The following is a 24,212-nucleotide window of genomic DNA, read 5'->3' on the forward strand; positions in this document are numbered from 1 at the left end:
GCAATGGGGAGAGCGCAGGCAGAGACGCGTGCCCGGGGAGCCAGTACAGCGGGGCTTCCTCGGAGCATCGCAGCCCGGGGAAGCTGCTTATCCCAGCTCCCCCCCGCCACGACACCCGCACGGGCACCCCTTCCCCTCTTACAGCTCCCAGAGACGTTTCCCGGGGCTGCTTGCCATGGGCTGTCTCTCCAAGGGTTTCATGAAATCCCACCTTCATTCGCAGACCTGCATCCCTCCCGTGGGGTGAAAACGAACCCCGTCAAGGGGCCGGGCAAAGAGAGCAATTTGGGACTGCTCCTTTCCAGCATCTTAATTAAATCCTGAATGCCAGCAGCGGGAAATGCTGCCGGGGCTGCTGGTTCGCTCATGGCTCTGCGTACGAGAGCAAAACTGGGAGCTTTAAAGCCTTGGGGAGCTGGCCAAGGGGAAGCGAGGGCTGGGGTTTTTTGTTTGTTTTAATGTTAGGGGTTTTTTATGGCGTTCCCAAGCAAGCTGAATGCTGCGAGCCGGGCTTGAGGTTTTGCGGTCTGGCAGCCGGAGCGGGAGTTTGCTGCCCGGCTGCTTGGGGCTGGCTGGCAAAGAGCCGCTTTCGGGAGGTGCTGAGCTGGCTGCTGCGCGCTCAGCCGAGAGCCAGCCCGGCCGCGAAGCCGCCGGGATGGGGAGAGACGAGCCCGGTAGCTCCGCAGGCGCAGCCTTCAGCCTCGCTCGCTGACCCCAAACCCAGCAGCTCGGGGCCACGTTAACCACCCGGCTCAAGAGGTGTTAAAAACCCATTGGGATGCTGGACGTCTGCTCCAGCTTTCCACCATGCCACAGAGGTTTGGGTGTCCTTGAGCACATCACTGAAGTCCCTGATGTCCCCAAGACTTGTCCAAGGGACTGTATTTCCTTGCTGGTTCGAGCTCCAGGTCGGTGCGACACCAGGCACGGCAGAACCGCACGTTATTCGGCATGAATTATTCGGCATGAATTATTCACCATGATGAATGAGAGAGGACCAGCTTGCGAGCAGAAAGCACAGCCGGCCACCGGGAACAGCATCCTCCGGCGCTCCTGGCCTCTGGGAATAGAGGAGCGCTCGGCGCAGCGGGGATCGCTGTCCTGAATTAACCCCAGCGCTTTTTTTATAGCGCAAGGAATGCAGAAAGGTTTTTAGCCAAAAGCTCGGTGCGGTCGCTGCCTGCGTTTCAGCCCGCAGCCCCCTTGCCGAGGCCAGGAGGCAGCCTGGCCTTGCTCGCCTGCTGCAATTAGTGAGCAACCTCATTAGTATCAGGCTCAGCTGCTTTCCAAGCGGCCAGGGGGAGCTCGTCAGGGCTGCTAATTGCTAATTACGGGAAGCCTTTAGTGGCTCTCCTGGCGGAGCTTCCCCTCTCTGGTACAAAGTCTTGAGGGTGCCATGTCCATCGTGGGTGGGGAGAGGCACCTTGGGGTGGTCCCTCTGTGGGGACCCAGGGATTAAAGGTGCCCTTGGGGGTGATGCACTGGGGCAGCCCCATAAACTCTCAACCCCTGTGGTGAGGGCTCTGCAGGGCTCGGGCAAGAGAGGAGGAAGAAGCAGAAAAGGAAGAAGGTCTCTGCCTTCCTCGGAGCAGAGCCTGTGGCTGTAGAGGCGCGGGGAGGTGAGTTAAAGCTGGGTCCTTGGAGAGGAGGTGCCCAGACCCCTGTTCTGCAGCCCCTTGGGGGTGCCTGGCCCTGTGGAGAGAAGGACAGTGAGAAGATCAATGAGAAGGACAATGGCATTAAGGTAATGTTTAAGGGCATTTTTGGGGTGGAAGCCAGGAGCGTAGGGGGTGAGGGCTGTGGTTTGGTTTGCCTTGGAGACCTCCAAAAAACCTCCCATCCTCATGGAGGGCCAGGCTTCAGGGCTGCTTAATAACCCACGCAGAAAAGAGAGACTGATGGAGCTGGGGTATCCCGTACGGACCCTCTGGGCAAGTGTTCCTCTGTGGTGTTGGAAAACACCGCTCCTCTGGGGAATGCGTGGGTGTCCGGAGGGCTGTGCAGCACCCGGGGGCCATCAGCCCTTCGAGCCTGATGTCTGGGCTCTGATGGCTCTGCTCTACAGAGAGAACTTGAAGAGCTTTGGTCTCATCATCCAAAAGGCATCTCCAGGGCAGTGATTGAATTTGGCGAGCGGGTAGGCTGCAAACCTGCTTACCAGATTTCTGGGAGGCTTGGAAGAGGTAAATGAGACAGAAATGTTCCTCCCAAAAGCTCCCTCGCCTGCCCATCACCACCAGCAGCTCCCTGGCGTGCCGAGCCTCCTTACGCCTCCCTTTAACCCCGTCTGCAAAGGCCCGCACTGAAGAAGCAAGCTGTGGGCCAAGATGAGTACGTACAGCTATTTTTCCCCTACGTTGCACCCGGGTTGAGCCCTGCCGAGCGAGACAGCAGGAGCTCTTTGCGCTGACGCTCAAGCCCTTATGGCACCCGCTCCTCTGCTTACCCTCTGCCCTTCTGGGGAGCTCCCTCAAAAGTTAAGCCAGCCACAGGGGCTGGGACTCAGCTCCAGCAGCCAAAGCCTTGCTCAGAAAGATAAAACCCTGCTTAGGTGGGGATGGGAAGGCTGATTTCAGTGGGAGATGTGATCACCTCTTAGCACAGGGCACAGAACGAGCCTAGGAGGTGGGGTGGAGCTGCTTTCTCTGCAGCTGCAGCCTTTATCATCAATTTTATGCCTTTTTTTTTTTTAGTTAAAAATCAAGGGTTTGAGCTTTCTGAAGGCTTTACCTAGAGGAGTAGTGTGTGGATCTGGTCTTGCTGCAGCCCCAGACTGATTCCTGGGGGTGAAGGGGAGAGCGGAGCTGCTGGTGGCCTCTTCCAAGCGGGTGCTGCTTTTAGACACCCAAAATAAGTGCACCCTCTCCTCTAATGAATTGCTTTGACTTAAGCTCAGAGCAGAAAAATGGAGATTGTCTGGGTGTTGTGATGTCTCCTGGCTTTAAGGTGCCCACCCTGGGTGCCTGGGGGCTTCTGGGTCTGGGGGGCAGGAGGGCAAGTGCCCAGTAAAGGTGGCTTTCCTCGGCGCGGCAGGCTCCTCTCTCCCAAATCGGCAATTTTAGGCCAGTCTTGTACCATGAGTGCGTTGGGCTCGGTCCCTGCCACCCTCTTGCCACCCTGGGTGTCCCCTAAATATTGGGCTTTGCCTGGGATGAGAGGAGGGACAAGGGGTACATGGGGGCTGTGTCCGTCCCATCGGCACCGACCGGTGTTGGCAGCTGGAGCCTGCGCCTTTCCAGCTGCTTCGAGTGGCTGCTGTGACACATCCGTGGGTAACTTTGGGAAGCTGAATAGCTGCGGGGTGCTCCGTGCTGTCCCCCAGCCCCCCTCTGCCTGACGTGAGACCGCACGTGAAGCTCGGACAGGCCGCCGTGGGTGCAAACAGCTTCCGCCATCTGGCGCTCCCGGGTCAGGCGGACGCGACGCAGGGTGGGAAAGAGACAATAGTCCCCAGCAGTCGTTTCCAAATGCCGTTACTATTTATATGCTCACGTTTTCAATGCGAGTCCTGCTGCTCATTTTATTGCCATTATAAATAGCTGCAAAGTTGCCTGGGAGTTCATGGAAATTCAGGATTGCTTTCCAGGGGAAATCTGGGGCTGAGATTTAGGGTTTTCAGGAGCTACATCGCCTTTTTTCTTTTTCTTTTAAACTGTTCAATAGCTTAGCTCTAATAATGAGCTCGAGGCTCTATAAGGCACGGAGAATTTCGGCACAGCCAAAGGCTTTTGCTGGCCCTGAAAGGAAAAGCTGGGAACTGCAACAGGGAGAAAAGCAGAAGGAAAGCACCCACCAGAGTGCATCAGCTGGCTTGCCCCTGGGTTTGCCTTTCAAGGCATCTCCTCCAGGTTAGGGAACGGCAGATAAAGCATGGGTAGGTACCGCGGCGGAGGGGAGGGCAGCAGGATGGGTGCATCCGTGCTGACAAGCTTTGGGCAATCTGCTTTGGCGCATCACTGTATCTCCTGGCATGTACATATAATGGAAAAAAAGTGGGTTTTTGGGTGTGGGCTTTTAAGGTAACATCGGATCCATCCCCACATGAGAGCTTGGCCAGAGCCCGGGGGAGGAGGCTGCTCCCCCCTAGGGAAAACCGAGGAGAGACGCCAAGTCCTGGAGGCGCCCTGCTGCTCCCACCCGTTTCCTTTTGTTCTTGGCCAACCCACACTTCTCTCTTCTTTTTTTTTTTAAATATTAAAAAAACCCCAATAGGCCTGGCATACTGCTGGGAAGCTGCAGATTTGAGGCCATAAGAAAATATTGATGGTAAGGGCTGGTCCTTCCCAAGTGCAACCTTGTGCTTCCCACCTCTGCTCACATACGTGGCCGTTTGTGCTCTCTGTCTTTCCAGCCAGCCTGAAAGGTAACCACGGGATCTTTAAAAGGATGGGTATGCAATCCACAGGGCATGCTGCAAAGGAAGCCTCTCTTACGGGCTGCCGATCCTAAATCCCAATGGGAATAAGCCGTAGTCCCCATCTTCTGGGTGTTTCACCAAAAAGCTTTGATTCCCAAGCTCTGCTTATTGATGCTGGGGGGTTAAATGTATTTCCAGCCGCTCACCCCACCCCACCCCTTCCCTGGCCACCAGCAGCCTGCAGGAGCTGCATCCCACCCACCCCAGCAAGAGCCCTCAAGGGTTTGGAAATCAAAGCCCTTCCGAGGTGGCACACGTGGCCCTCGGCATCCACGGGGCTTGGAAAGCCCCACTGGATGTAAAATGGGAAACTCAGGGTCTTTTCAGACCTGCAAAGTCGGGAAGGGGGAAGGATGCCCCATTTTGCAGAGGAGGAGTCTTAAAAGTGTAAAAAAAGCCTCTGCAAGAAGAGGGGCAGGTCGGCTTGCTGGCAACCAGGCGAACCGCCCCAAAATGTCTGTTCTCCTGTGACGGGTCAAGGAGAAGTGTCTTTTCTTGGCGGTTTGAGGAAGACTGACCGAGGCGCAGCGGGGCTCCAAGCTGTTCCTCTGAGCTGGGTTGGGCTACAACTTGTGATGGGCAGGAAAATCAGTAAAACCATTCCTCTGCCCCCAGAAAAACGAGTTGATGAGAGGGTTCAGCCCAAAATCAACCGCGCAGCCACCTATTTGCAGAGCTTTTAAGAAAATCCCTGTTTCCTTGGGATCCCGTGTGGGCGCAGCCCCCCCCTCCCCAGCCTGCGGCACCGCGCCAGCGGCACGGCCACCAGCCGCACTGTCCCTGCCTTTCTCTAATCCCGTCCTGGAGCCATTCGCGGCCCCTCTGCCATCCCGCAGCCGCGATTTAATCGTGCGCCGTGTGACAGAGCTTTGCCTTGAGCTGCTGCTGCCAGACAACCCCATCGGTTGCTGCCCCCCCGGCCCATTTTGGGGTGAGGAGTGGAGAATTACTGATCCCTGTCCAGCTTTTCTGAATTTTTAGGGCTACTGCCGCATCCCCGTCCATCCCTCCCTACCCTGGACTGCAGGATTAAATCCTCCTGGCGCATTGGGGACCACAGCCCCATCCCAAAGATCGCTTCTCTGATCTCCTCTGCCCTGTTTCTGTATGTTTTTTAGCCAAACCATGCTCTCAGTAGGGCAGACGGGTTCATAAAACCTCATATGGCAAATCCCACCCTGCCAATTCAGTCGGCTCGGGTTTATGTTGTAGCTGAGCAGCTTTGAATCACCGTGGGATTTTATTAACTTCTACTTGTTGCCTTTTTCCAGGTCGTGGGGTGTGCTGAGCAGCACAAGTCCTGCGACCCTGCCCGTAACTTCTTTGGTGCTTCTTCAAGCACTCCTTCTTCCTTCTTTTTTTAATGTTTTTCCCTTTATTTTAACTAGTTTTCACTCCATAACCTTGATAGCTTTTTTTGGAGGGTCCCATGAGAGTTGTGACCTCTTTCTTTAGCACCCAAGCCTGTCTCCATCACCTGTAGCTTTGCTATCATCTCCTCTAAGCTGGCAGCTGGAGAGAGCGTTTTCCCCGGTGATCCCGGTCCCTTTTTGGATGGACATGGCTGTCCCCCATCTCATCCCCGAGCCTTCGGGGAAGCCTGCCTCATCCTTTCTCCTTATGCTGGATCCGACCTTTTCTGCCCGCCCTGGAGCCCCTGGCAGCAGCTGGGAGATGCTTGTCCCGATGTGATCGACCCATTTTCCCCTCCATGCCATACTGGGTACTGCCCCAGCTGAAACGAGAAATTAGTCCTGGAGGTGGCTGTGGGAAAGGCCCCTCCAGGGGCTTATTTGGGCCACGGCCAAGGATTTTCCTGGTGGATTTGGCAGTCCTGAGACCCTCCCAAAGAGCAGCAGCTCCTGGGGGGAGCAGTGCTTTTGTCTTTGGGTTCAGGGCTTGGGGTTGTGGGGGTTTTGCCTGGATGCAGAATGGGGAAACACTTTGAAATCTCTATTTTATTTTTTTTATAGGTTGGCAGCCAACAGGTTGTAATACTGCTTGTAAAATCCAGGTCTTCCCTGATTCCCTGCAGGCAGGGGGAAGATGGGTAGGATGAGTGTGTGGAGCATGGAAAAGGGTATGGAAATCCCAGATTTCCAGAGTTTCCTGCACTGATGGGGATTGCAACAGTCCCAGGTGGCTGCTCGCCTCTGCAAGGGTGCTCTGCTTTCGGGTGCAAGCAGCACCCTTTCCTGCAGCACCCATTTCTGCAGCCCTGGGGATGACCCAAGGGGAGCCTCTGGGTGCATTTGGCATGAGGTAGAAACGGGGAGAAAATCCTCCCAAATGTTGTAGTAGTAGTAATAATAATAACAAAAAAAAAAGCCACAGCAGGGCTAAGCCTCCCCATTCTGCTGCTTTGGCTTCTCGTGTGTGGATTTGCAGGTGTGTAGTAAGGGCTCAACCGGAACCATCTCGATAACTTTGCAAAAAATCCCTTTAAAATTAGTCCTGTACAAATAAATGCTTTTTTAAATTATTTTTTTTATTTTCCTGCCTCTGTTTCCAATGTAAGTACCTGAGGATATGTGCAGCCTGCAGGGGAGCAGGGTGGGAGGGAGCATGCCGTGTCTCATCTTAGATAACGCTCTTGGGTTTGTTTGGATCAAGTTGCCTCGGCTATAAAGGTCTCTGACGTGGCTGGTAGGAAAAACTGCCCTGGGGAAAGAAGAGAAAAAGCTTCTGCCCAGCCCAAAAGCAGAAAAATAAAGGGGGCTTGAGTGCTCAGTCATCGCTGACCACTTTTGGGGGCTGCTAAAGCATCTTCCCACTGGATCGTGCCCGCAGGTAATTCTTCTCCCTGCTCTGTGCATTAATCAAATACTTTTACAGGCAAGAGGGAAGGGGGATGGAAAGCAGGTGTTGCATTCCACCCCTCTCTCTAACCACCCCTGCAATATTTTTTTCTGCACCCCCAGGCTATTTACTGCTGCTTTGCAAACGGAGAAGCAAAGCTACACTGCTTCGCCAAGCAAAACCCCAAAGCTCTGCAGAGGCTCGAGCGCTGCTCCGCTCCCCGTCGGCTGCTGCCCCGTCTCCCCTCCCGCGGCTTTTGGCCACGCGTGTACTTCTCCGCGGCCCCGGACGGCGTCGCTGAGCGGATGCCGCCGGCCGTGCCAAGGGGCTGAGCTGACGCCCGGCACAGGGTCTGGCGGTTGAGCTGCCATCGCGGCCAGCGCCGAGCCCGGCAGCGGGATCTCCCGTGCAGCAGTGAGCAGAGGGAGGCTGCAAAAGAGATTTCCCTTACCTTCAGATTACTGCAAAGGGAAAAGAGTTGCGGCTTAATTTTTTTTTTTACTATTCTTTCGGAGCAATCCAAGAAGAGGGTTTTCTTTCCTGTGCTCCTGCAGGAGGGGAGAGAAAGAGGAGCCAGAGCATCCCCCTGCGATTGCACCATGCCACTCACCCGCTCCACCGGCCAAATCCCCGATGCCGCTTGGACCTCGGGCTTCAGGGAGATGACGGAGCCCTGGAAAGGTGCTGTCGGCTGCCTCGGCGTGGCTGTCTTCTTCGCCATGACTATCGGCATCATCTCCTGGCAGGCGCTGGAGCAGTCACCGGAGGAGTGGGTGCTGCGGGGCCACGCTGGTGGGATGCTGTGGGAGCGCCGGCGGGGTGCCCTGCTCCTGCGGGCGCTGCCGGCAGGGCGGACGGTGGCAGTGATCGCGGTGGGCGGCGTGCCGGCCACCGAGCCTCCTCCGCCACGGGACCGCTGCTGGCACGACGGCGGGCAGTTCTGCTACGCCTGGGAGGAGGATGCCGAGCTCCGGCTCTCCCTCGAGCCCCCACCAGCCCCTGCCACCGAGTGCTACGGCGTCCGCTGGACCCCGCTGCGCCCCGACGTTATGCTAAAGGTAACGAGGACCCCCGTGCCCTTCTCTGAACCGCGGCGTTTGAGGTAAAACGAGCCAAAGCGGGGAGGATCTGGCCTGAACGCACAATTTCCCAGCACGATTATGGGGTTGCACCACGGTCGGGGGCACCCCATCTTCCAAAGCCTCCAGTAGCTGGAGGGCCCCAGATGGGAAAAGCCCCTTTGGAAGCCTTGTGCTCTGATGCTGAGCCCTCAAAACACCGAGGGGCCACAGCCACCTCCTCCCGGTGCCGCGTTGGTAACCCCAGGGTGGGAGAATCGTGTTTATGCAGAGACTGCATAAATAACTGCTTAAGATCACAATGTTGGCAAGACGGGCGAGGAGCTCCGAAAGGTCTCTTCCAACCACAGACACAATGTGGCAGCTCTCTCGGGACGGGATTAATCCATGGCCGCTGCTGCAAAAATTTGAGGGCTTTTTTTTTTTGTATCTTTCCCAGTTTTCTCCCTCAGTTAAATAAAAGCAGACTCTGAAAGTGAGCCTTGGGGGGGGGAAGGAAAAACCCCATCGGACCATGGTGTCCTGATGCGGGGAGCCCTCGGGACAGGCGAGGAGCGGGATGGGATCCTGCGGGGATGGGGGATTTTTCCCCTTTAGCCGTAAATTGCCTGTTGACATCGGTTTGGGCCGGTGGAAGGTGTTGCCTGAACACAACCGCTGCGCGTGGGGCTGGTTTTCCTTTGCTGATGTCGGTTTGGGGCAGTTGGAGGATGAGCAAGATAGAATAGGTCTTTTCCCACTTAAAAAAACAAACAAACAAACAAAAAAAACCAAAACCAAACTATTGGAAAATGTGATCCAGTGAAATTCAAGAGTTAAGAACAGGCTTTCCCCCCTCGTTCCCAGCTGGTGTAACTAGTTCAGCTGACACCTGGCACAGCTATTCTGAGCCTCCAGGGTTTCCACTTTAATAATTTACATCTCCTCTCCCCACCCCTCCAGGAGACGGAACCGAGAGAGGTTACCCCGGCGGCAGGAGCGAGCGCGGGGCTCCGGGAGCGCTGCCCGCGCCTCGGCAGCGGGGCCGGGGCGAACGTCGGTTGTGTGGAGCTGGGAGGCCCTTGGGTCCCCCTCTGCCCGTCCCAGCCTCCCCCCGCAGCACCAAGCCCCCGGGCTTTCGGGGAAGCCCGTCCCCGCGTGTGAAGTCACGCGGGACGCTAAGCCCCGCTGATCCCCCGCTTTGGCAGAAAGGGGGAAGTTTTAGAGGCTTTGAAGCGAAAATTGATGGTTTCTGAAAGGAGGTGGGCAGGGATGGGGATGGCCCCGGGACCAGCAGCTCTTGGAGATGGCTTGTTGCTCCGCCGCCCCCTCAGCCCTAGGAGAAGTGCCCCAAATACCCAAACTGATTCAGTCTCGCTGAGGGAAGTGCTTTTTATTTTCAGCCCCCAGGGAAGAGGGAGGCTTTGCCTTGGGAGAGAGCAGAAAACCCACCAGTCACCCCAGGGACGCTGGTGCTATTGGGATGAGCGCTCACAACGGGGTTAAAATCTCCCTGCGTGCACGCAGGTGGGGATAGCAGCAAATTCAGGTTGTAAATTCACCCCAGAAACACTGCAGAAAGTAGCTAGGAGAGGTTTATTTCTTAAGAAATAAACAGATTTTTGTCCAAGCTGGGTTTGTGAAAGCGCCGTCACTGCATTTTAAAGCCGCTGCCTTGAATTTTCCGCCTCCGTTGTCACCCTTGTCCTGCAGCGACACGCACCCGCGAGGCCTCTTCGCTTACGCGGTTTTCAGCATCTTCTCACCAGCAACTCAAAGCCCCGTTAACGTTCGGTAACTGTGGCTGGGTGCAGAAGTGTAACCGGGCGGGGGAGTTACCCCTGGATCACCAGGCTGCTTCATGGCAGTTTTATTTTATTTAAGTTCACCTGAAACTGGCAGGCTTTGGGGAAGATGTCTTGTCTTTTTATTTTATTTTAAAGGAAACCATAATTTTTAAGGTACAGGAGTTTTAATCCCCTGGTGGGATGTTTCTATTCCTCTGCCTGGCTCTGCGTTGCACACAGGCACAGGCAGATGCGTAAGGGGAAGAGGAAGAAAAATTGTTGGCTTTGGCTTTAATTACCAAGTTAAGACTTTTTTTTTGTTCTTCAAGGTAAACAAAGCGCATAACTTGCACTACTGAATCCTGCTACAATTTTTTTTTCCTCTTCCTACTCTTACACCATTTGATAACTTTAATAAACTGCAGGCTGACAAATCAAGTGGTCAGACAGAATTTCAGCATTTTTTTTTTGTACCTGGAAGCCCAGCTCTTGTTCTTGTGGAGGAAAAACTTAAACCCAAGTATCTTCTACCGGGTCAGATGCAGAAAGCAAAGAGTGAGCACCCACTGCTTTTTGCATAAAACATAAAACCTCATGGGTCTGGGATTTTTCTTCATGGGAAAAGACCTGTCCCACGGCTGCTCTGACAACACTGGAATCACATGCAGGGGTTTTGCCTCTCCAAACGCAACTATTCGCATGTTCATCCTCCCCCGAGGCATTTCTCACCGTCTGATGACGCTCTCTTGGCTGCAGGATTGCTTCTCCATGGCCAACGTCTCCTGGTACGGAGGGGCGAGCGTCCGCGCCCAGCGCTGGCCGCTCAACGGCGCCGAGAGCCACGCGCAGCCCTTCGTTAGCGGCGACTTCAGCAAAAACCCAGCTGGCTACGGGCCTGTTTCAGAGCGATACTTTTTAGGCTCGACAGGTAATCGCATCCTTCCCTGTCCAATGTCCTATTGCTTTAATCCCTGTGTGTCTCCATCCCTCTCCCCATCTATAAAGCAACTAGTTTAAGAGCAGGGTAGATGTTTCAGAGATTAAAATATCCTATAAATGAATGACAACTGGCAGCAGGACACAAGGGACAGATCCCACACTGCCTCATCCCTGCGGAAAAGGCCCTGATAGTAAACCTCGGCGCACCTGAGCTGCATTTACAAGTCCGTGCGCGGGAGGATGGGGTTAGCCCAAGTCACCCCAGGAAAATCCCGGGCTCTTGGTGTATTTTTTTTTTTAAGCAGAGATCTGTGTCCACTGCCGCCCCCTCCAGCTCCATTCCAGTGCCTTCGCCGTGAGCTCGCGGGTCCCTGACACTGCTATGGGGCGCTGGATGCGGGCACGGGTTTAGTTGTTGTTGTCGTTTTTGGGTGGATATTTGGATTATTCTGCAGAATGCCAAAGTTCAGGTATTCCCCAAATTAATCAATTGATCTGCAGCTGCCCCGCATTGATGAAGCTGAAGGCGCTGCCTAAGCTGAATGCAGAGCAAAAGGGCAAGAAATGGAGCAAATCCAGCTCTTGAAAGGCATTTTGGAGCTTAAAAGGGAATAGGGGAAGCAGAGAGTGGGGATGTGATTGCGTGGCCGGATCTGTGGCTGGGATCAAGCCGGGAGGTCCTGGTTCCAGTTAAGCTCTGTCCCGCACATCCCTGTCCCTGTGGCCACTGGTGCGAGGACTGAGAGGAGCCAGGCGCCTGCCGAGACACCATTTTCCTCTTCTCTCCCCAAAGGAGTGACAGTGACAGTGGCACCCGACGTGCCCCTCTTCCTCTCGCTGGAGAGCAATAGGCACTTCTGCCTGGAAACGCCGGCGGGGAGAGCCGCGGTGCCCCTGCGCTACCTCCTCTGCGTCAGCCCGGACGTCGCGGCTGCCCACCGGCACGTGGGCAGCCAGCTCACCGGGCAGGCACGGGCGCTGCCGGATACCGCCCTCCTGGGGTGAGATGCTCCTTCCCGCCTGGCTACCGGCCTGCTTTCCAAGCCCTTGTCCCAGTCGCTGTCCCGAGCATCTCGTGCCGGCACAAGGTGCAAACCCTCCCGGCTCTTTCCACCACGCAGGTCTCCGATCTGGCGGTATTACGGCCCGGCGGGTTCGGCTGCCAAGATAAAACGAGGTCTGAGGTCGCTGGCCAAGAGACTGAAGCGGCATCGTCTTCAGGAGGGGGTCCTGGCCCTGGGGGAGCACTGCACCGCCATCCTCGCCGCCGCGGTACGTCGCATCCTGCCGGCCTTTGGGCTCGAAAGGCAATCAGAGAGCTGCCATCGGCCCTGCTCTCAGCACTGTTAAATCCTTACCTGTAAAATGCAAACGCACCTGTTTTGTGTGTGGCGGGGTGAGCCTTCCCTCCCTGAGAAGCGATGCTCCGTCTGGGGTGTCACCCCACGCAGGCGGTGACACCGAGCAGCCGGTGCTCGGTGGCTTTGCCACTCCTACAAAACACCTTTTTCTGCCTTTCCTTCCCCGCAGGACCACGTGCCCTCGGAGCGGAGGAAGAGGCACGACTTGACCCGTGCCTGGGACCCTTCCCTGATAAAACCGCTGCAGCTCTCCATCACGCTGTCCCCGTACACCAGCATCGCCTCCCCGCTCTTCCTGCGCTCGCTGCGGGACGGCGAGGCGGCGAGCTACTGGCTGAGCCTGCAGCCCCGATTCGGGGGCTGCTCGGTACGAGACCCTCCGCCAACCCCTGAACCTGCTGCTCAACCTGAAATCAAAATTAAAGCTGAATGAATGCCCACAGAGGGGCACAACCTGATCCTCCTGTGTTGGGGGCAAACCCTACGGGTGCAAAGTGATGCCTGGGGGAGCAGCTTTTCTCCTGTTTCATAAGGAAACAGCTTTCAAATATCCGCTTACCAAAAGATATTTTTAAAAGTTGCCGGTGTTCAGAAAATCCCTCCAATTCCCTTTTTTGCAGTCACTTTAATGATATGCCAATTTGCCATCAACTCGGGGATTGGGGGGGCGTTGAGGGAGGGTTTACACTTTCATGCGTTGCACCGCGACGGTGCAAACTGCGGCAGGGCGGGATGAGGGCAGAGCAGGCACCCTCCAGCCTCGCTCCCTGGGGTTGGTGGGGTGGTTTATGGGTCTGACAGAAGCTTTCCTCCTCTGCCGCAGATCCCGCTGCTGACCACGTGGAAGGGGCGGCTTTGCGCCCGCCTGAACGTCACCAGCGAGGCGGCGCTGAGCTGGTACCTGGCACGAGCCCGGCGCCTGCGGCAGGCGATGGGGGCCGCGTACGTGGTCTTCGAGGGCGCCGAGGGCAATGCCTTCCCGGAGCAAGCTGTCCCGCCTCCCGCCGAGCTGGCGGGCGACCGATACACGGGGGCACTGGCGGCGGCGCTGGCAACACTGGGAAATGCCACTGTCATCAGCGCTGGTGCCAGGTGGGTACCAAGGAGGAGAGGCGTTGCTGGAGCCGACGGCTGCGCGAGCTGCTTGGGGAGATGGTCGAGGTGATGCTTTAAATATGCCCGTGGGATGCCAAGACACCGCTCAGCACCCAGGGAAGCAGCGTGGAGGTGGCCTAGGGCAATAGGGAGTGAGGGGTCACTCTCATGTCTCCTCTTCCTCTCTCTTTCGGAGCATTTTAATTTTTTTTTTTTTAAGGTCTCAGAGCATAAAAATGCTTAAATGCATTAATGCCAGATACAATAAGAATGCATCTTGTCATTGATGGCCGTTCAAGCATCAGGTCGCTGCCCCTCCTGCAGGAGGTGAACCCTGGAGTCTTGGCCAAATCCCTGTGTTGGTAATTGCCTGTGGTGTCAGACAACTGTAGCTTTCTGACTTTCCATGCTTGCACAGCCCGCCACAGGGTTAACTTATTAATTAGCAGTTGTGACATGCCTCGAGAGCCTTTGCTTGGAGGTCCTGAAAACTATTACTTTTCTTTTTTCCCATTAGTTTTATGTTTGGCAGATGCAAAGGGATATGCAGGCTGTTTGCAAAATGACTTATGTTGTGGATGAGGCACTGATGGTAAATTGCATGAGAAGACAACTTCAAAATGGTTTGTTTTCAAAGAAAAAGCGAAGTTGCACATGCCGAGGTGGTGACGGGCTCTTACTCAGCCATCTGCCAAAACCAGAGTCGTGGAAATAGCCCTTTTTCTAACCATTTTTCAGTCCGCCCAGGATCATACCTTTCCTGGTGGGCAGCTTCCATACCAGAAGTGTTTCATTAACCCATCGCATCAGCCTTACCACCTCCTAAGATGAAAAAATCTCCCTGGGAGACCTCTGGGGAGTCAGCAAACGGGTGGGAGGTTGAGGAGGAAACCAAACGCTAGGAGCAAGCAGGCTCAGACCAAAAATCCCCCTTGGTTAGATGAGCTCCAGACCGTTTTTCAAGCCAAAGCTCATCATGAAGGTCCAGATTTGACCCTTTTTGTCCTCCAGAAACAGTCTCCTGCACCAGGCTGCTTGGCGACATGATCCCCTGCCCCCACAAGTAAACCCAAGGCATAGAAATGCTACTGGGGGAAAAAAAAAATAATAAAAAAACCCCAAACACCCCAGGGAAAATAATGTTTTCGTCTGGCAGATAGCTAAATCTGCTGTCAGGAATGATGGCTGCTCAGTGCGAAACAGATGAGCACAAATGAAAGCCATGAAGGAGAAATCCTCCCTGCGGGACGTGCCCCCGGGCCATCCGTGTCGCAAGGAGGTTCGTGCTTCGGGTTTGGGGCGCCGCATGGGCCCGGGGCTGAGGGTGCTGTTGGGGTGCGCCGGCCGGTGCCACGGGAGCGTCTTTTGCGAGTGTTTTCCCACCAGCGTCGGTGCTGCCATATGAGAAGTAGCAAGAAAATGGCTACAGCCCAGAGCGTGGCTGTGCTGCCATCAAGGTGGGCTACCAACTTGTGGTCTTCACCAGATCAAGCCAGGAGAAGGAAAGCTTTGAATGGAGGATTTGGGAAGAAGCAGGGGGACTGGGGTTGTCAAACTCGGCAGGGCAGACGCAGTGGGTGGGAGCGGTATTGGGGAGCACTGATTTCCCTCCAACAGAGGTGCCAAGTGGTTGGAGAAACCCGTATCTGACCACAGCGACTGCCAAGGCAGCCAGGCATTGGAGAGCTTTGGCTCCTGTGAGCCATCTAAAAACGCTGGGTTTGTGCTTGTTTCCCCAGATCCAGCCATCTACCGCTCTTCATCCAGATGAGCCCGCTGCGCTCCGACTGGAGCCACGCTGGGCTGAAGGGGGTTATTCCCTCCGTGCTGCACTACAGCCTCTTGGGCTACAACTTCTTCATCCCTGATGCAGTAGGTAATAATTTCTTTTCTGTTTTTTTTTCCCCTGTTTCTGGCTTTTCTGCAGAGACTTTTGCAGCAGTTGTTCAGGCGAGAGGAGCGCGGGAGGTGCGTTGGCGCTATCTGGCGTAGGTGTGCTACATGAAGGCTTGAAGCACTTTGCTCCCGGTACCCAGTTTTCTGCCGTGCCGACTTGATTGGGTTGAATGTTACTAGGGAATCGACTGAGGAATTGAAAACAAAAAAACACGTTGTAAATTTTATTAGGCAGCCCCAGAAGCAGTCAGGTCTCTGGGGACGCCCTTCGCAGAGCTCCTTAACCGCAGGCGGAGGGCGGCTCGCCACCTCTCGCAGCTCTGCTTGAGCTAAAACCCACCCCGCAAAAGGAAGGAGGGAGCCTGCAGGCAGGGAACGGCATGCTCGGGCTCCTGGCCGGGACACAGATGTTCCTAAAACACCAGCAGCCCTGCTCCAAGTTTGCGTTTCTGCTCCAAAGCACGATGGCTTGAGAAATCCTTAAATAAAAACAGTATAAAAGTTGAGAAACAATCCTTTAATTGGGGCCAAGCAGTTCGCTTTCCCCCTCTTCTTGGAGGTGACCGGGTTATTTGTGTTTAAAACATTCCCCAAACCACCAGAGGCTGCACGTGAAGTGTCAGACCCAGAGCGCGGAGCTGCAAAGACAGCCCGGAAAAAGGGGGTGGTTGAGCAATTTTTTCAATTTGGCCTCTATTTTTAGCCAGTTTTCCTTAGAAAACAAGGCTTAGGCAGTCACAGCATGCCAGTTTCCTCCCAGAAGAGATGCTGAATCCCTTGGCTTCCTTCAGGCGAGCTGGAGGAGAGGGCAGCTCACCCTGCGTGGCGGGGCTCGTGGCAGGCGGCACTCGCTGCGGGGGCGAGCGGGCCGTCGGGCTGCGTCCCCGCCGCTCGGGCGCTGCAGTGGTGCGTGGCGCCGCTCGGGATGGGAGAAGCCTCTGAGGAAACGGGGCTTTGCGGATGGTTTGGGCCAGCCCTCGGCGTTGGGGTTTTTTGTGCCATTTCTAGGGGAAGCTGTGCTGGATTTTCAGAGTGATGGCTCCTAGGGACGATCCAGCCCCAAGGGCTTCATTTCCCTGTCCCATCCCATCCCACCCTCTCCTGTCCTTCCCAAGCCCCTCTCTGGTGTTTCAGAGGGGAATCGGAATCCCCTTCCATGACATGTGTCTGATTAATTAGTTGGCAATACTCTGCTTTTCCACCACTTTTCATTATGAATTTGAAGGGATCCAAATTACAGGAGCGTTTTCCTGCGATGCTTCATCTTTGCACGTCAAAGTGGTGGGAGAGTCCAGCGTTTTCCCAACACTTTGCAGGAGAGAAATCCCTTTTTACAATGGGGGATTTACCATTCTAAAATGTAGAAACTCCTCAGGCATCATCCCTAGCGTGTCTGGTCCTAAAACGGCCAGAGATGGACGTCTGATTGCCGTTTGCTGATGGTGCCCAAGGAAGAAAAATATGGGTGGGGAGAATTTGGCTCCTTTTGCAATGGGCAACGTGGAGAGCAGGTCGCTTGGGAGTCATCCCGCGATGCGATGCCCCCGAGCAGCTTCACTCAGCTCCTTGTCCCGGGCAGGAGGGAGCCTGGCCGGTGACGCCCCCGGGGACCCGGAGCTGTACGTGCGGTGGCTGCAGATTGTGACGTTTCTCCCCGTGATGGCCTTCAGCACCCCGCCCTGGCTCTGCTGCGACGCCTGGGTACGTACCCTCCTGCCCGCAGAGGAGGACACAGTGCCCCTTATATGACAAAAACCCCCAAAAGCCATTAAGAGCCCTACTGGGGAAAGCTGAGGCTAAAAATCACTGTCCTGTTCTTGCTGCCCACAAAATTCTCCTCTCTGCCCCAGCAACCAGGTCGCTGTATGCGCTCAGCAGCATTTTTGCTGCAAAATCAACGTGTTTGTGGCTTTATACTTCACAGCTTTGTGCAACCACAGGGCCGGTACCCGCAACGCCTGCAGAAATGACAGCAATCGTCCCGTGTCTCCCTCCCTTTTGCTGCTGGAGTTGTTTAATTATAGTTCGATCAAATAGTTAATATCTGCAGTAGAGTGAACCTGCAGATTCGCAGTCAAAATCTTTTTAAACAGTTGGAGGCATTTTCCCAGGGATGTCACCTTCAGGGCAATAAAGGGGAGAGCGATTCTTAAAATCAGGGGCACAGGGGGAAATGTCATTAAATCTCTTTGCCAGCAGCAAAAGAGCTCATTGCTTTGGTTAAAGACATCAACAGCCCAGCGGCCATCACCTGCCAGCCGCTGTCCCCAGCCTTCACATCTAGATGGGAATTAATCCACTGTATCAACCCTGTTTGCACCTTGTTAGCTGTCATAACTTGATCGGGACATTGCAATTCGGTAATCTGTCTTCCCAAGGGAATATATATTTTTTTTTTAATTTTTTTCTGCTTGCTTTGCTGTTTATTGGGTGAAGGACTTGTCATGGGTTTCTTTTTCTTCTCCCACCCTGCAGGTCCTGAATCTTACCCGGCAATGCATACAGAGGCACCGGGACTTCGTTGTGCCACTCCTCATAAAATACAGCGAGGAATGGCGTCGCTTGGGGTACCCCATCTTCCGGCCGGCGTGGTGGCTCAGTCCCACGGATCCAGCCGCTTTTACCATAGAGGATGAATTTCTCATTGGAGATGAGGTAGGAAATACGGGGACCGAATGCCCTCAGAGGGTAACGGGGGGCAAACACGGCGGCCCCTGCGCTCACCCACCCTTGCCTCCTACCCGAAGGCAGCGCTGGTGTAGAGGCTGCGTGAAACCAAAGGGCTGATGGGACCCTGTTGGCTCCTTCAGGTTTGCAAGTTATTCAAAATGAAGAGTCAGCAAGACCTTTTTTTTTCCTTTCAATTTTTAATATCAGGGTATTTTTCAGTCCTTTCTGCCGGAAGACACCTCCTGACGGCCAGCGTTGCTCGTTTTCCCCCTCTTTTCGGGCTCTTACTTGGAGCTGCAGCCCGCGATAGCCAAGGAGCAGCACAACATGCAGCTCCCTGGTCCTCTCCAGCCCCGCTTTGGGGTTTTTCGATTCTAATCAAATGCAACCCAGAACAGAGGGGAGCATCAGCGAGCACAGACCCTGGGGCCCCACTTCAGGCTCACGTCAATGTCCCAGTTGAGCTCGCCCATCCACGTGTTGCCTATGGGATTTACTCACTTGAATCCATATTTTACCCCGCTGGCAGCTATAGTGAGGATTTATTCAGCCCCTCGGGGTGTTGTGAATGGAGCCCATCAGATCTGAGCCCATCTAATTCATAAGGCTACAGCAAGTTAGGCGAATGCTGTCGAGATCTGTGGCACGTTGAAAATGGATTGATGTTTTTATCCATTTTCCTAGTAGAGATCTAAATGTGGCTGGCATCTGTTTCCCCCCAGTTTTCTTTTTTCCCCTGCTTGTTCAGATTTCGGTGATTTCAGCTGTAAGTACTCCCTGCAAGTCTGGTGGTGTCACGCTTTGGTTGTGGCTTGTGTAGGGGGGAGCTTCTCCTGCCGCCCTCCCTGCAAATGCATCCCTCTCTTCCCGTTACAGCTTGTGAAATGTTTGTTTTAGCACATAGATGGCATGATGTATAGTGTGATTTATGGCTGCTTTAAATCAAAAAAGCCTTAGAAAGGCAATTCAGGCCTTCTGAAAAAGACTTTTCTTAAACAAAATTGTGCCTCACCCTCCCATTTTTGTGAAGGCAGTTTTTATTTTGTGCGGTGGCATCACTTTATCTCTGTCCTTCTGCCTTGCCTGGGTGCAGGATCCCAGAGCTCAAGATTTCGGCAGTTCCTACAGGTTTGGGTCGTCTTTTTTCATTAAAAGCATAATCCTCTGTTCATGCTACTGCATTCATTTTGCAGCGTGTTGGGCTGTCTCTACGTGGGGATGCTGTTAACGATGACGACATCGTCTCCCTAAATATCCGAAACCCCAAAGCAAAGCTCAATAGGAGTTTGTTTCTTGTTTTAATACAAAAGCATCTTGTGCCGCAGAGTTATCTTTTTAGGCTCTGTTTGCAACCTCCAACAGATATCGCAACACCTGATTTCCAAGCTTCAGTTTCTTACCACAAATTCTGCAGTTTCAATTTATAGGGCTTTTTTTTTTTTTTAAAGGGCACTTTCACTGCAGAAGATTGCTAAAATGTCTTTCTGCTGCTGCTTAAAAAGTAGAGCGCTCAAATAACCAGGTGGGATGTTTTTAAAATACAAATCCTTGGCACAAATGAATTTAAGAGCGGTTTTGTGCAAGCGCAGAGGCTGGAGGGAGCTGAGGCGTTTCTGCTGCCCCAGCGTGCTGCAGAGCACACGTCTGGGCAGTAATGGTGGTAACTGGTTATAACTGGGAGCAAGCTAGAGCTTAGTTCTTTCCCCCAAAATCACTTGAACTGAAAAATCCCTGATGCAATTGAATCGGCCAAGGCAGAAATGTGGTCTGCGTTAGTGAGGCGAGATTCCCAGCAAAATAACGCAAACACGGAGAGGGGGGGAAAAGTTCGGAGCCGCTTCAGTCCTGTCTCCCAGGAGGCACAAAGTTATGGCTTGGCTGAAAGCTCCTAAAATACGGTAAAATGTGATGTCTGCTCCGTAAACTTGTTAGGGCCAAGCATTTCTGATAAAGCATGATGTGAGGCTGGCAAAAAGCTTGTCTGACTTTGGTTTTTATTCCTCCCCCGTCTGTGCAAGAGCCCGAGCTTGTGGCGGGAGAGCCCAGATGGGGGATGTTTTGACTTCCAAGCTGGTTTTTGGAAGCTGGAAGAATAGAAATGCACTCCAAAAATGGCTTTGGTGCAATTTGGAGCATCATTAATAATAAATTACTGGAAAATACACAGGGCGATTCTGTCCCGGTATGGGCCGAGGCAAGAACAAGTGTTAGGACACTGGGATAAACCTTTTGAACATCATCCCTCAGCGCGAGCGGCTGCTGCGGGGTGCTGATGAACCTGGCTGTGTGCTGTTGCTGAAGCCTTTCCCCTCCTGAGTCGCACCCCAGGCTTTTCGGGGGTAACTCTGGGCTGGGAGGATAGCCCTGCTTTGAAATCTGATTTTCAGGCTGCGATTTGTACACTCATTACTTCCAGATCTCGTTAATCTGGATCACTTGGCAGCAGATGCTCAATCTGAATCAGGCCGGATGATATATCTGTCAAATTAGCAAGAGTGCTCAAGAAACAGTTTTTATGTCAGATTTTTGCTGGCTGTGAAGGGCAGCCGATCTCCCTCTGCTGCCTTTGAGCAGATGGGACAGCAACAACTTCGGGCTTGTGCAAGCGGTTTTGAGAGGTGGTGGTGTGGGACTGCCGCGGCCGGGAAGTTTCTGATCCTTGACCAGAGGTCCTGAAATGGGATTTAACACTGCACAGCCGTATTCCAGCATCACTCATGAACAAATTTCTACTACAGGGAAAGGGAATTGGAACCGACTGCTATCGAATCCTCCCAGCAAAGCATGTTCAAATATAATAGCAAAGAGACAAGTTGCACTGATTCAGCAAACTGCGTCGGCACGTGCTGTTTTGTGGCTGTGCCGCAGCATCGCTGCTTGTCGCTGCCGTCTGCCTGGCGAGAGCGGACGCTGCAAGAGGCGGGGAATCCCGGTCTTCCTGCCAAATATATTTATGAAGGCCAAGAGGGTCTGAGAGTGTCCCCCAAACTGTGCTGGACACCCCAGTGTCTCCCTGGGATGATGCTGCCGGGCAGCCTGGGGAGCGTGGCGCGGGGATGCAGGGATGAGTCCCAAGCGCTTGCTCTCTGCTGTTGACCAGGACCTTCAGAAATAGGTTTAAGAGTGACTGATCCGTAAACTTCATACTCTGTTTTCACTGTTTAGCCTTTTTTTTCTTTAATGGCCTTTCTGGCATTTTAATTTTTTTCCTATCATCCCCATCATGTGAACCTGCACAAATACAAATCAAAGCCTCAGTGTTGAAGAAGATTTAAATTTAAGCCAAAGCAGCTGGTTCTGTGGTTTGTTTTGTGTGTGTTTGTTTTGGGGGTTTTTTGTTTGTTTTTTTTGATTGTTTGTTTGTTTTTCCAGCAAAGCTTTGCTTTTCTTGTGAAACTCTTAGTTTTAGGGCCCTGGAAACCTCTTTCAGTTTCTGAAGTGAAATAATTTATCAGAAGTAAATATCCTCAGAATACTGGAAGCTGCTTTTTCTTTTTCAGTAGGGAGAGAAATGACCCCAGGGACCCCTCTCCTCATACCACCATCACCAACTGGAGAACTTCAGTCATGTAAAAGGTTTCTTTTCATATAAATGAAGAAAAAAAAAGTTCTCTCTAGCATTCTTTGGAGACTGGATGACCTTGACTAGGGCACCGGGGAGGAGCAAGCAGAGCACACTTCTCCTTATGCCTCCTCTCTGAACGGGGCTCACTGATTTGTGACCCAAAAGCAAATTTTTTCATGCTTTTATTTTTTATGCTCTTTTTTTAAATGCAATTACACATATGCGCAGGCTGCCGGCTGAGATTTTTCATGATCGTTGGAGGGCACCGGGCAGCTAATCTCTTGAATCTCCAAAGGAGCCTTGAGTCCACAGAATGATAAATCAAATGTGATTGTTGCTTGAGATATACAACACGATATAAACTATTTTGAACCTGAGTTTCTCCTAGAGTTTATGTAACCTGCAACACTTAATTAGTCTGGGAGGCCGAAACACAAAATCCTTCTCCGAAATGCAGGACAGGAAAGCTGGGAGGGGAGGGTTAAGTCGCCTGGAGAGCCGCCCTGGGCAGAGGGCTTTTGAAGCTCTCTTTTCTAGCATCCTGGAGTTAAAGCTGTTCTCCCACCCCATAACGTGTTCATTTCTAATTGAAATGCAAGTGTCTGCTTGGTGTCATACCAGATCATATTTGACTTCATTGATTAAGTCGTATCAAAGGCTCTGCCTGAACCAGATCTCAAGTACGGGGTCATGGGAGAAAAAGAGAAATTCCCAACTCTACCACAACTCCCCCGCGTGGCACAGGGCTGTCTCTCGCCCTGACTCTGTGCCACCAGTTCCCACTGCAATCCCGTAAAACGTCCTCAGGAGCTGCTTTGTGCGAGCCTGAACCCACCTGCAGCGCCTGGGACGTGCTGGCCAGCCCGTGCTCCTGCTCTGCCTGCACCCACTCTGTGCTGCTCAGCCTAGAAGAAGGAGCTTGGATCTGTAGGAAACACAGATTTCTGATGGTTTTGGGGGGTTTTTTGTTTGTCTTTTTTTTGTCTTTTTTTTTTTTTTTTAGTTCTGGTCTTCCAAAATATGAGTGAGTTAGACTCTAGGGGCTACTGCAGGCAGGAATGATCCCAATCCCAGCCAACCGACGGCCACTGCATCATCTTTTCTCACTGTAATTCAGGAAATCTTGCACTTATCAACTTTGGCCTCCGCTGCTTGCGTGGATGGATACTCTCAGGAGCCAAACTTGTGATCTCTGTGCTTGCTCACTTCTCCCGTCAGCCTTGTGGTTTGCTTGGCGCAGCTAGTGGTATGTCCTGACTAAGCCTCCATGTCCTAAGTTTCTTTTTTCTTTCTTTTTTTCACTGCAGGTCTTGGTTGCCCCAATAACAGAAAAGGGACAAACATGGAGAGATATCTACCTGCCTGGAGAAGGGCATCTATGGATGGACACCAGCACTGCCCGCGTGTTTGACGGAGGCACTGTCCTCAGGAATTATTCCGCCAGCCTTGCAGAGGTACCGGTGTTTGTAAAGACCTCCTAAATCCACAGTCCGTGGAGCTGCAGCTTTTGGACAGTTGACCTCTTTCAGAGCAGCACTGGCCACATGTGCTCGCTCTTCCTTGAGACTGTTTCAGCCTGTTTGCACTTTTCCAAGAACCTTTTTTTTTTTTTTTTTTTTTTATTTCAGCAGAAATTGTTTGAGTCTTATCACTCACAGTTATTCTAAAATACCAGAAATACAGCTTTGGCACAAACATACATCCATGCAGAATGTTGACCTATATCTTTTCAGGGTTTTCCCAGTGAAGTCTGTGTGTGTGTGTTTAGGTGGGCACATCCAGCTATTCAAGGTCCCTGGCACCATGCTCAGAGATGCTGCCTTGGCCAGAGAGTGGATTTTCCAGAATAGGAGATAAACGAATATCGGCTTATACCAGACGGGATGTTTTGCATTTAAAGATAAAAGTATATACAGGGAAAGCCAAGTATGATCGCTCTGTTCAGGTGCATGGACATGACATGTGCCAAGCGCTGTCGGTGTCTTTCATCTGATGCTGTGTGTATGGGCCCCCAGGAGCGTCTTTGGTAGCAAGGGCCCGACTTTGAGGATAATCAGAAAATAGGGTGAATTCCAGGTCCATTGGAAGCAGGTTTATGTGGAAGACAAACAGACTTGATCAAGCAAAGGAGCGGCTCTAAGAGAGCATGATGGGGACAGGCAGGATGATTGCCCACCTTGGAATACAAACTCCAGCGCTCAGCACTGAACTCCTGTGTGCCCCAGCCACTGCTTTTCACCATTCGTTCAATTTTATGGGGTTTTTTCCAATTATTTCTTGCAGCGCAAGAGGGATCCGGTGTGACCAGCCGCCTTCTATCAAGCAGAAAACGTACCCAGAGGCAAAACAGATGTCCCACATGCTGAATGTGATTTTAGGCAGAATATACTACTCTGATAACCCAAGTTATGGATAAATGGGACGTGAACGTGTACGTTAACGGGGTGATTTCAAAGGCTGGCATTTGAGGGCAGGGTCTAGGTGACAGCTGGGACGGAAGCGAAGAGCAAGTTTTGGCCTGCAGGCAGTGCTGCTGGGCTCATCCAGCCAGCAACGGCAGCAGCCAGCACCTTGTCTGTTTGTGGAAACTGCTGCTGTACCAAGCCATGGCTCTGCTGAAACAAT

General features: G+C 53.1%; 1 protein-coding gene across 6 annotated transcripts; it reads left to right on the plus strand.

The window, feature by feature from the left end:
- Positions 1-1,424: 1,424 nt before the first annotated feature.
- Positions 1,425-24,132, plus strand: LOC104011397 (SITS-binding protein-like). 6 transcript variants are annotated; one of them, XM_087739539.1, is made up of 12 exons: positions 1,425-1,619; positions 7,771-8,274; positions 10,818-10,989; positions 11,794-12,001; positions 12,122-12,272; positions 12,531-12,728; positions 13,185-13,453; positions 15,196-15,332; positions 16,932-17,053; positions 17,828-18,007; positions 19,471-19,544; positions 20,761-21,124. In XM_087739539.1, exons 2-11 carry the CDS (start codon positions 7,816-7,818, stop codon positions 19,495-19,497), a joined length of 1,923 nt encoding a protein of 640 aa, XP_087595665.1. In that variant the 5' UTR covers positions 1,425-1,619; positions 7,771-7,815; the 3' UTR covers positions 19,498-19,544; positions 20,761-21,124. The 6 variants fall into 6 exon arrangements, with proteins under 6 accessions (XP_087595665.1, XP_087595648.1, XP_087595657.1 ...); XM_087739522.1 differs by lacking the exons at positions 15,196-15,332; positions 19,471-19,544; positions 20,761-21,124 and adding exons at positions 15,384-15,484; positions 22,895-24,132; XM_087739531.1 differs by lacking the exons at positions 15,196-15,332; positions 19,471-19,544; positions 20,761-21,124 and adding exons at positions 15,384-15,424; positions 22,895-24,132.
- Positions 24,133-24,212: the final 80 nt, after the last annotated feature.

This window comes from Nipponia nippon, unplaced genomic scaffold (genome assembly GCF_047370975.1).
Source record: "Nipponia nippon isolate SJK-2023a ecotype South Korea unplaced genomic scaffold, ASM4737097v1 scaffold_10, whole genome shotgun sequence".
Taxonomy (NCBI): domain Eukaryota; kingdom Metazoa; phylum Chordata; class Aves; order Pelecaniformes; family Threskiornithidae; genus Nipponia; species Nipponia nippon.

Bases quoted from the DNA above. Each gene is read 5' to 3' on its own strand.
- LOC104011397 (XM_009463635.2), top strand. From the start codon at position 7,816: ATGCCACTCACCCGCTCCACCGGCCAAATCCCCGATGCCGCTTGGACC. The intron at 12,729-13,184 runs GTACGAGACCCT...CCTCTGCCGCAG, and splicing joins CCCGATTCGGGGGCTGCTCG to ATCCCGCTGCTGACCACGTG. The intron at 18,008-22,894 runs GTAGGAAATACG...TTTTCACTGCAG, and splicing joins AATTTCTCATTGGAGATGAG to GTCTTGGTTGCCCCAATAAC.